Below are 12387 nucleotides of genomic sequence, written 5' to 3' on the forward strand. Positions count from 1 at the left end.
CCTTAACGACGTATTTAAATAACAACTTCATTTATACCTTTAAAATATACCTCGTTTATACCTCTATTTTTTCATAAGGGTAGTCTGTATCTTAAAACTCTCTAAAATCAATTCAGAATTTAAAAAACTGACCCGAATTTTAAAAAAATTAACTTAAAGTCAGCCCAAAACGAAACTAACATCACGTGACACAAAACGAGACGGGGTTTGCTTATGACGTCAAAGTATATTAACTCAGCGAACGGGAGGAGTTAAACCAAAGCTTCCTATCGAGAAAAGTATTTCAAAGGCATTTTAATTTGAATTGCATTTTTAAAAAATTGTTTTTCTTTCATGTTTATATCATATATATAGTTTAAATATATATGTAGTGGATATCAGTTGCATCCTCCCCCTTGAGAAACTTTTCGCGGGCACCTTTCAGCATAATGAAATAAAATTTAAGGATGAAAAAATAAATGTCGAAACTACTTTTTTTTAAATAACTTTTGAAATAAATTCATTTTTCTTTATTTATACTGATTCATTTTTATTTATATTTTTCTATGTATAAAAGTCTGAACTGTTTCGAAAGTTTTTATTTAATGAGTTGATCTCAATTAGAGGGAATGGAATGAATGGTATATGACCTGGAATTATAAGCTTTTAGGTAAATAAAATTTAAAAAAAAAAATTTTTTTTTTTGGAAGAAATGTAAATAATGCTATACCCCTATCATTTTTTATTTTAACTCTGATAATTTTTTCTTCTAGATAAAATTATTTTTTAACTTAAAAAAAAACCAGTTCACCACTGTAAGAATAAAATCCTTTCATTTTAAAGAATTAAAAAAAGAAGGAAAAAAAGAAAGAAAGAACTGATTTGAACAGCATTTCATAAACATTTTAATTCAATATAATGAATTATTCATTCAGAGAAGTTTATCAATCAGAAAAGCAATCTTATACAATTAAATTATAATTAAGTTACTGTAAAATGGTCTTAGCAACAGTATAATGCAGTAGTTGCAGACAATTTGCGAGTTCTTTTTCCATCGCGTTTGATAGCTTTGCACCAAATTTGTCTTTTTTTCTCCTTTTGGTACACTAAAAAATAATTTATTTGGCTTGTTTAACGTAGAAATATTGCACATGGTACAATGCAACACTTGTAGTTTTGCTTGGAGCCATTTTTCAGAATTTATACTCGGCACGGCATATGCTTTTGCCGTTTCAAAACATGATAGGAGTCATGGTTGTACTATATCATGACATCATCAGAGCGGATGGGAAACCTAGCAGTGATTTAGGGGGCAGGGCTAATTGAGGGATTTTAACTATTAATAACAAAATAACAAGTGATCGCCCCGGTCTGAAATTGGTGTCTATCTTTGTAAAATGGCATGATGTTTAATTTTAAAACGCAAAAAAAAAAGCATGCAGGTTCCTCATTACTCTTGATTACTGGCAATTTCTTCTTAAATGAGTGCGGTTTTGTTAATCAGCAGTTTTTGCTGTGGATTTTCACATATTTTTTAAGATCCTACTTCAGATTCATTTTTTGCAAAATGATATTCTGATTCATGAATTTTTCAGTTACTTTTCAATTAAAGAAAAATTTCAGATAAATTAGTTTTTTTTTTTAAAATTCATCTTTCTTGATATAATTATATTAAAGAGTATGCAATTCTGTACTATCTTATAATGAAAAGTCAATGACTTTTAAAAGAGGTGAAATTATCTGCTACAATTTTATTTCTTAAGCTTTTAAGTTTTATTTTGTAAGCTTATTCCTATTTCTTCACCATAAATCTTCAGAATGTTTTTTTTTCTTTGGCCAGTTTCATTGACTAAGTTATGTTAGAGAGAATTGTTAGTTTTCTTTTATTCCATTAATTAAATTTCTGATACATTTAACAAGTATATCTTTAATTTGGAAATAATTTTAATCGATTGCTTATTTTAAAGAAATATAAAGTAATTACAAGTATGTTGAATTTAATACATTTGTAAAAAATTCTTCAAATGAAATACAATTTAAATAAAAATAATTAATTTAAATCAAATCGTGCTTAACCCATGCACGGAATTTCAGTGTTGTAATTTTAAATTTAGTACCTCTATCTAAGTGTTACTTTTTATATTTAATAAAAAATTCGTGCATTTTAATCATATTATATACCTATATAAAAATTAAGTGGTATATACACCAAAAATTTTTGATAAGTTGATTTTTATAAATGCTACTTGTATATATCTTTGTGTCATTGTACTTTTGATTACTGATAGCCAGTTTAGAAAGTTGGCACCTCTGTAACAGTGAAAAGAAATAATTCAAGTAAAAAAACAGATAATAAAATTTAAGAAAAATTTTCAAACAAATTACCAAGAGAGGTCCATTATAAAGCACACATAAAAAAATGCTTAATTTTAAAATGTTTTTTGAACAATGATAATTCTCAGAAGAAGAAAAAACTACCATTCCAAGCAAACATAGGAAGGTCAAAAATCAAACATTTTCTTAAAGAAATAAGAATAGAATATTTAAGTAGAATCCATAATGGACCATCATACCAAGGTTAAATCAAACCTAGCTATTTATAGAGTCAAAATGTTCGCTCCTGTGCATATATAATATTATTTGTGTGTGGAACCAAAAGAAGATTTTTCGGTCCTTTTTTTGGTAATTTTGAAATTTCTACATAAAATAAATATACCGATTTTTAAAACCATCTATTGAGTGGAATGTAGCCATAAGCATTTATTCTTGTTTGCTCCCTAAATTTTTGCACGAAAGCCGAAGAGAAATTACTACATATTTACTGTCTTTTAATCATTTTTGTATTTCTTTCTATTTGCCATTAATTTAAAAAATGTGTAATAAAAGGGAGCAGTTCGGAAAAATTAGTTAAAATTGTTTGAAGTACGGATATAGTGGGTCCCTTGAAGGTTTGACTGAATATTTACTACTAATTCAGAAATGACAGAAACCTTACTCACTTCACGGGGTCTCCATCACAATTCCAATAATTTCCTAATAATAAAGCATCCATATAGAAGGATGATATAGGAGTTTTCCTTGACTTCATTTTTTTTCTATCAATAAAATGAAGGTACTTATATTGTTCATCAAAAACTTTTTATAAAATAACAAATAACAACATACCCTTTTTAAAATATTACATATAAAAATGATCCTTCTTCTATGTTATATTCCCAAAGATAAAAACAAAGAAGAAACATAAAGGTTAATGACTAAGTGGTTAAGGCACTGAACTGTCATGTGAAGGTTTGATCCCCGTAACCCACCCTGCTTCAGACGAATGGTTACCAACTTATGAGGGAAGTAAAGACGGCTTGTGCACAATGCTGTAAATGCGGCTTGTGCACAATGCCATAAAGTTCTGTATTAAATTCTTCCTTTTATAGCACTACAGCCTGCAGTGGACCTAGGCTTGCTAAACAATGTTGCTTCTAACCTTTCTGTTCTTAGTCTTAGATTTCCAATTTTAAATTTTAAGTATAATTAGATCTTTTGATACATCAATTAACCAACTCTCATCGGGTCTTTCTCTAGATTTTGTGCGCATTGGTTTCAAATTAAAGATTTTTCTAAAGCCCTTATTTTCATTTACTCCTTCTATATGGCCAAGCGAAGTCAGGTGCCCAGCTAAATTGATTAATGTTTTTACGTTTAAAATTTTATACACTATTACTTCTAATTCTCCGCTTTTTTTTTCTCTTGCTGTTGATAAACACAAAGTACATCAGTGGTCCAACTACTGGTGTATATTCAAGGAATTGATGATCAATTTCCCATTAATAAATAACTTCTTGGTGTTTATCCAATGAAAGGTCAAAAAACTCGAAGCAAACTTCTTCTGAGTTTGACTGAATTGTGCAGCTATGCTGCACTTAATATGGATAAATGCATTAGCATAACTAAAGATGGTACTCCTGCTATGGTGGGAGTTAATAATGGAAAAGTTTCCTAGTTAAAAGGACAACTTGAGCCTCCACCAAACTCGATCCAAAAATTAAAAAGTAGTGGCCAAAATTCAGTTCCAACAGTCACATTAAGATAGGTGATACACTGAATTCTAAATTGAAAGATTTTATGTCATAGAAAGAAAGTGAATCATATTGTATTCATAGGTATATCAATTCTTTTAGCAGTAGACAAATAATGAAGCATCTATGTCCCCTTCTTAAATTTCAGAAAAGACAGTGTCCTAAATTTTTAAGATAATTTTGACCTTTGTAATATATATATGAGTATGATTTTCTAGAAACAGTGCCAATTTTTATCCCCTTCTTTGAAAAATTATTGCATACACTACTGCTCAATAAAAAAAAGAAGAAAAAAAGACAGAAACATTAAGCATGAAACTAGGATGTTCTTTTATACTTACACTGCCTTAGTGTTGAAGCAAATAGGAGAAATTCCAGGTGGTGCACTCAAAATTTTTTGTGATCCACTATACAAAACATCAATACCTAAAAAGATTATTGCAATTAAAAAAGATATATTTTATGAAAATAATAAAACCTTCACAAAAATTAGAACACTACTAACCCCATTTATCCATAAATAATGGAACAGCTCCTAATGAAGCAACTGAATCAACTATAATAATGCAATTAAAGCTGGAAAATGACAGATTCTATTATTGAACATAAAAGTAATTGCTTAAGAAAATTTTACATGTAAATAACACAAGCCTGCAAAATTGAAGTTTTTGAAAAATACAAGAGAAGTTTTTATTGATTTATATGTTATTTGATGCCCTGATTCCGAAAATGACCTTCATTTTCCATCATCACATCAGGATTTTTTGTAAAATCGATATCGATATTTTCACTAAAATCCTATTTGGAAAAGGATTTTCTCAAGCAATTGTGCATGTACTATCTGGTAACTGTCGTCTTTATTCATTTCAATCTATGTAAAATTGAATCTCGTGATGGTAAACTATATTTTGAGCGACTGGCTAAGTTTTTATAGATTAAAATGAATGAAAAATACTGTTGCTAGATCGGACAAGTTAACTCTGGTCGAGAGAAAAACAATAAGTTCGTTGAGTTTAAACTTTTTACATCAGTTTCTAGAAGGAAATCACCATCATACCATTATAATTTACAGGTAACTTACGTAAAATTGACAATTGACCAAGAATAGCAAATATTGTCCTTGTGTACATGAAACTTTGAAACAAAAAACAAAACAGTTTCTACATAAGTACATACTCGTTTTCCTCTGAAACTTATTTTTGATGATCTTCTTTTTTGCTTAATCTTAGACCTATCTCAAGTTAACATCTAAGAGTAGTTGGTGGGCATGTTCTTGTCCCGTCTTCCTTGATATTTGCGCTCTGTATCTTTGATAGCTTGACGGAACATTTCATCTTGTGCTTCGCTGATTGCTCCTACATTTTCGGGGGGAAAGTCCACGTGTGAGTGAAGGAAATGCATTTTGACACTCATGGAGCAGTCCAAAGTCTTAAATTTGACCAGCATTTCCATTACAACTGCTTTACAGTCAGGATCTTCGTAGTTATCCAGAAATTTACTGTCGACATCTTATTATTTTAGATGGTTATTTTTTCGTTGGCAACCCAAGGTTATTTTTTCGTTGTTGTCATGTTAATCTTAAAATCTTTATCCTCGATGAGTTTGCAGACATCTGGACCAACAAAGATTACCTCTTTTAATTTAGCTTGGGATAAACCTGGTAACTTTTTCCACATGTATTTGAAACAATTGCCATCTTTTGGAACAGCCTTGACGAACAGCTAATTTTATATTTAGAAAGGGTATACTTTTTTTGGATCAACTAAGCTGTTTCGAATTACATTCTTGGAGCCTGGGTCAAGATTTTGTCTTTTCGGCCATTCTTTTTTGACCCAATGTTGAGTCTCGTCATGGCTGTCCCACTCACCAATGAAACATGAGAACTTTGTAAATCCACCATGTTAAACAAGAAACATGGATATAACTTTCATAACATTGGAAATGGTCCAACTGTGGTCGATATATTTTATTTTGTCCAAGACGAGAGCCAGGTTTTCGTAGCATTCGTTTATACATACCGAGTGTCTAACTGGTACAAATGCATACTGGCTCCCATGATGAAGAATAACAGCTTTGACGCTTTTTTTAGAATCAATAAACAGCCTCCACTCATCTTTATCGTAGATGACTTTAAACTTGCTCATCAATCCAGGAACATCAGAACAATAGACCAAGTTCTCCTCTTCATCAAAGTACTTAATAGATTCTTTTTCTGGATTCATGTACCAATGAAAAGATGTTCCTTTGGCCGCTATGTTTTTTTCCTTCAGTCTGCAGACTAACAATTATTCAACTTTCTTTTTCGAAAGGCCCAGATCTCTAGTCAGATCATTTAGTTCAACCTAAGAAAAGGGCTGAGGTGAACCAGTGTCAGATGACTTATATTCGATATCAGAGCCTTGAACTTCTCAGGGATGAGAGTAGGCAGATATATATATATTATATATATATAGATATATATATTTAAAAGCCTCATATCGGGATATATATATATATATATATATATATCCCGATATGAGGCTTTTAAATCTTGTGAATATGAAACTTTATATCGAATTTTAAAAAAATGCGAAAATACAAATCATGATGCGTAATTTTTAGATCACGTAAATANAACGCCACCTTCCGGAGTGCATTATCGAAAGCCACAGTGGACGAACACCCGGAGTTATGGTCTGGGGTGCCATAGCATATCATGGACGATCTCAATTGCTGCGAATTGTGGGTAATCTGAATAGCAACCGGTACATCAGGGAAGTTCTGAAGCCCCAAGCTGTTCCTTTCCTTCAAACCTTACCAGGCGCTGTATTTCAACAGGACAATGCCCGCCCTCATATTGCTAGGACTGTTCAATCCTTCCTAGCATCCCGGCAGGTACAGCTTCTTCCTTGGCCAGCGTATTCCCCGGATATGTCGCCGATTGAACATGTGTGGGATTTCGTTGGTCGGCATTTCACTCGTGATCCTCGTCCTGCTGCTTCTACAGACGAACTTTGGGTACGCATACAAACAATATGGCATACTGTTCCTCGGACAGACATTCAAAATTTGCTTGACTACATGCCACGTCGTGTAGAAGCACTTATTGCGGCGCTTGGTGGCTACACAAAATACTGATTTCGATCTCTTGTTATTGTTTGTTTGCTTTGAAAGTTTAATCATTAATTTGTATCACTACCGCTCAACTGTGTATTAAATTTCATTCAATTATGACGATTCCTTCATGGTGTTGCATTTTTCACAAACATGAGTTTATATATATATCCCGATATGAGGCTTTTAAATCTTGTGAATATGAAACTTTATATCGAATTTTAAAAAAATGCGAAAATACAAATCATGATGCGTAATTTTTAGATCACGTAAATACGAATCACGATGCATAGTTTTTAAATCGCGCAAACACAAATCACAATGTCTAATTTTTAAAGCACGTATAAATACGAAAATCGATGTTTGATATTACAACCGCTAAAACGAATCACGACAATGGATTTTAAGCTCACGTGAATACGAATAGCTACATAGGGTTTTAAAAGCGCGTAAATACAAATCACGATAATGGATTTTTAAATCTCGTAAATAAGAATCGCAATGTACGATATTTACATCGCCTGAATAAGAATCGCAACGTTCAACTTTTAAATCAGGGAAATACGAAAATCGATGTTTGATAATAAAATCGCGACTTTAAAAATGCATAAATACAAAACGCGATATTGGATTTTTAAATCTCGTAAATAAGAATCATAATGTACGATGTTCAAATAGCGTAAATAAGAATCGCAATGCGCAACTTTTAAATCAGTTAAATACGAAAATTGATGATTGATATTAAAATCGCGTGAATAGGAATTGGGATATTAGAAGACTTGGGATTTCTAAAAGACTTGCTTGTATTGTTTTTGCCTAAAATTTACAAGATTAATTGAATGAGCAGATAAATATTTTCACCGCAAATCCACCTCTACTTTTTTTCTTCTTCCGTTTGCTTTCAAGCCAGATAACAGGTTCACGAGGTCTGAATTGCGAAAATACGAGCTATCCGGCGGACGAATAAAAATACGGAAAATCTTATTTTCTGTGCGTAAAAGTAGAAAAAATAGCTAAAATAAGTAAAAATACGGAAGGGTTAGCAGCTAGGACGTAGTTTGAATTTTCTGTTTATCTTTGAAAATCGTAAATAAATATAATTATTTTATTTCAACAACTGAATTTTCAAAAAAAAAAAAAAGAAAAGAAAAGCGGGATATTTATAAAAATAAAATAAAAGCAACTTTTAGAGAATCGGAGTTTTTGATAAAAAGGCTGAAATTCGAGAGGCAAAAGCGTAAAAATCTCATCCCTGTATAAAGATCAACCAGTTGTATCCCAAAGAAATGATTTTTAGAGAAACTACAGAGGGAGGAATGAGAACTTCAATGCTTTCTCTCCGCGTAAAATTAAATTCCTCATAAAATATTTTCTTGTTCAAAAAAGAAAAAACATTTCCACGGAAATTAGCGGGAAAAATGGAAAAATCTGAAAGAAAAAAAAGCGGAAATCCCCGGAAGAATCACATCTGGATGTTCCGCGTCTGAAGAGATGACTGGTAATTCAGTTGGAGAAAAAGGCACAGGAACATCATGTCCTTGAAGAGCGGGGCGTATGGCCGATGGAATGTAATCCGGATAAGATATTAGCCTTTTAATTTTTTCCGGTTATACACACGAATATGGCAGTTACAAAAATAACAATCATCAATGTGGTTTTTAGGCTCCCTACATATCATAGGAATCGTAAAGCAGTCTTCTTTCCTCGGAGCGATAAGCGTAGATCATTAAGATACTGTACCCAAACTTTATGAGGAGCCTACGATTTGTCCTGGCATCCTAGTTTCATGCCAAAATACGCATGATAAAGTTGGCTTACGTAGTCTGTAATGCTCTGTTTGTAATGAAATTTTCACAATGTCTCGAGCTGGAAGCCATGTTTCACGAAACGCATAGAGAAAAGCAGACTTCCGAAAAATGACTCCCAAATACGCTTGCTAGAGTTCCTGAGAGGTTGGCGAACCAAGATAAAAAATTTCGTGACGCTATTGGTAGAGCGATAATGTAACAGAGAGAAGGACGGTGATAGGAAGATGTCATAGAAGGGTACTTTTGTAGATTTAACCAAAATAGAATGTCGGTCAGGCAAGAAATTCAAAAACGAAACTTTTTTTATGGTAATTGCTCATAAAAATTCTAGAAAAATTGAATTTTTCAAGAAAATGTGACGTGATGGAAATTTTTATTATTTTTTTCCATTTCTGCACCAAAAAATACATTATTTTTTTCATTGCAGGCAGGCCTGTGTAATTAAAAATATTTTTAGAATCCTTATTAGAATAATCTTAATACTTTTACTAAACTCATATACATGCGGTACATAATTGTTTATCCGGTATAAAAAAAAAAAGAAATTTGCTTGGTTTTCCAGCCAATTTGAGCTAGAATGAATAAGGATAAAAGCGGAAATGAAATTGAGGGAAATGTGTTTCTCCCTCTTTGTGGAGAGTCTTTCGTTACCTTGAAGATCTTACGGTCGAGAGGGAAAGGACAAACGTTTTATTTTCTCGTGTGTCACACGGAATGATTGTTTTGCTGATAAGCTGTCGTCAATCAAACATAGAAGAGTGGCATGATATTTTTATTTTCACTTTGATTTACAAAGGGGTGGGGGAATTGAATCGCACACGCATATCAATAAACAGAAGATGAAAGAGAAATAAAAAGAAAAATATATCCCTATACTTTACTTAGAAAAAGTAAAAAAAGTGAAATGGATATATAAAGAATATGAAAACAATCAAAATACGGCTATTTTTTATTCAATAATTAGGTAGGAACATACAGGGTATCTGCTACATTTTAGATTTTCAAAATTCATGACTAATTCCAATATTTTTCATGACTTAACGAAGTTGCTATTTTCTCCAACAAATACGCAACAATAAATTTAAAGAAAAAAGCATTATAATAACATTATTCGAAATAGGTATAACCAAAACTATTATACTCTTCATCTTCATATTTATAGATTTTAAACTTAAAAAACAGAGTAAGCAGAGAGTTGAAACAATAAAATAGCTGAAAAATATACAAAAGCAAAAAAAAAATTTTTCTGCAGAATTATATTCTAAAGATACTTTTCTTGTTCATCAGAAAGGAAAGAAATACTCCTGATTTTTCTGTTCATTTTGGAATAAAAAAATTTCACCACTAACTGGTTTGCTTCAACTAAAATTTTAAATTGATAAAATTAAAAAATAATAATAATAAAAATTCCTAAATCACAGAAGAGAGTTTAAAGGATAATTCGCTCTAGAAATGATATTTTTTCCTTCATTTTTTGAAAGAACACCATAATTTTTAAAGAACATGATAAAATCATTTTATATTCAAATAAAATATGACTGAGTGGTGATTTTGTTAGAAATTTAGATATTTGGAACAGGATGAAATTGGGGGGAGGGAGATACCATTTTAAAAATTAGATTTTTCGGAGACCTAAATCCATGACTTTCCATGATTTTTTTAAGAAATAGTAAAAATCATGACATTACATGACAAATTTTGTTCAATACCGAAATTCATGACTTTCCATGATTTTTCATGACTTTCCAGGTGCGCGAATACCCTGAACATAGTTAAGCAGAATTTAATCATTTAAAAAATAATCAGAAGAATTTAGTAAATTATAACTCAGAACAAAATTGGTTGTGCTAGTGGGGGAAAAAATACAAAAACCATTGAGATTTTTTTGGACTGCTACGATTCATCGAAATAAAATGAATAAAGTTTTATTATTGGTACAAATTAAATGATTCCAAAGACAACTATAAAACATCTGTTAGAATCCAAATTTGAGTAGTTAGTTTTTTTAACGCATTATTTAAAATAATGGATTCAATAAGAAAAAAATTAGCAGCATTTAATTAAAAACGAGACAAAATTTTGCAACTCCTCATAAGAAGATGTATTAAAAAATAAAAACTATATAAAATAATAAATAAGTATGAATATTTTTCTAAACTCGGATCTAGATATATTTAGAATATGGAAGAAAAATTCGGAAATTGAACGACATCGAATGAAAGTAAAATTACGGATTTGTAAGCCCTGAGAATTGTTAGGGAAAACGAAATTAAAAAAAAAAACAGTGAATTATCAGGGGGAAACGCAATTTTACCAAAAAATCAGGAATTGTCATTGTCAGAGAATTCGACACTCATTCAAATTGTTGGATTTCACTCTTCGGTTTTTCATAATATCATAATTTTCACTTGCGCAATAGAGGATGAAAAAAAAATCTGATTTTTTTCCCGAAACAACCATCATTAGGTGCATCTTCAAGATTCTTCTATTAGTCTTTAATCGCTTCTGAGTGCTGTCGATTGGATGTCCAAGTTAAGGAACTTGAAACTTTTGCCTCAAGAGAATTGACATGTTAGATTTTTTCTTAATCCACTTTAGTTATTCAGTTTTTGTTATCCTTGATTTATTATGACAAATTCTTTTATAATTTAGGATAATAGATTATTATTACTATTAATTATTAAGAACAAAACATTTTCTTATTGTATGGTATATTTATCTACTTGACATCGATTAACAAAACAATATTTTTCAATTGAATAAATAGTGTCTCTTTAGAAGTGTGGTATCATTTGCAAGTTTTATTTGATGTGGAATAGGATCTGCTTTAATTAAAACTCGTCTGCATTCATAAATATAGAAGATTGTTCATTAATCGAAGCATACAATTATTTATTACTAATATTAGACGGTTATTTTATGAAGCAGATTACAGTTTTCTTTCTATAAATGCAATACATTTCTGATTTCACTGAGTTTTTTTTCCCCCGCCGTTCACAATAAATTTTGTACTCAATAAATTAGTTCCTTTTATTCATACATTTTAAAAATAAGTTGTTTTTTTCTCATTAATACATTTCATTATAAAATATCCCGTTTCCTCCATGGTTTTAATATTTATATCAGTGCCTTTTTTAACTATAGCTTCCATTTCGCAATTTTCAAGTGTTGTTTTTATGTAATCTGATTACTAAGTTTTCTTTTTATTTTAAAGTTTTCTTTTGTACTTATAATTAAGTATGAAATTTTTTGCGTTTTTTCAATTATTGGTTTTGTTTTATATCAGTTAATTTGCAATTAAGGCATCTCTGTCTCCTAAAGAATATTTAACTTGAATTTTAAGGATAAAAAATAAGCTATTAATGTGTAATGGTTATAAGTGCGTTAATAAGCTATTAAAAATAAGTTTTTAATTAAAATTTTGAAACTATAGTTCA

At 30.7% G+C, this 12387-nt stretch overlaps 1 protein-coding gene across 4 annotated transcripts in view; it reads right to left on the bottom strand.

The window, feature by feature from the left end:
- Positions 1-2978: 2978 nt before the first annotated feature.
- Positions 2979-12387, bottom strand: part of LOC107442981 (alanine--glyoxylate aminotransferase) — a gene marked incomplete at its 3' end in the record, with an annotated part of 45601 nt that continues 36192 nt past the window's right edge. For all 4 annotated transcript variants that reach the window (XM_016056703.3, XM_071180163.1, XM_071180164.1 and 1 more), the window contains 3 exon segments: positions 2979-3074; positions 4391-4475; positions 4555-4625. In XM_016056703.3, the coding sequence (XP_015912189.1) occupies positions 2979-3074; positions 4391-4475; positions 4555-4625 (252 nt within the window).

The sequence above is a fragment of the Parasteatoda tepidariorum genome, chromosome 4 (assembly GCF_043381705.1).
Source record: "Parasteatoda tepidariorum isolate YZ-2023 chromosome 4, CAS_Ptep_4.0, whole genome shotgun sequence".
NCBI classification, from domain to species: domain Eukaryota; kingdom Metazoa; phylum Arthropoda; class Arachnida; order Araneae; family Theridiidae; genus Parasteatoda; species Parasteatoda tepidariorum.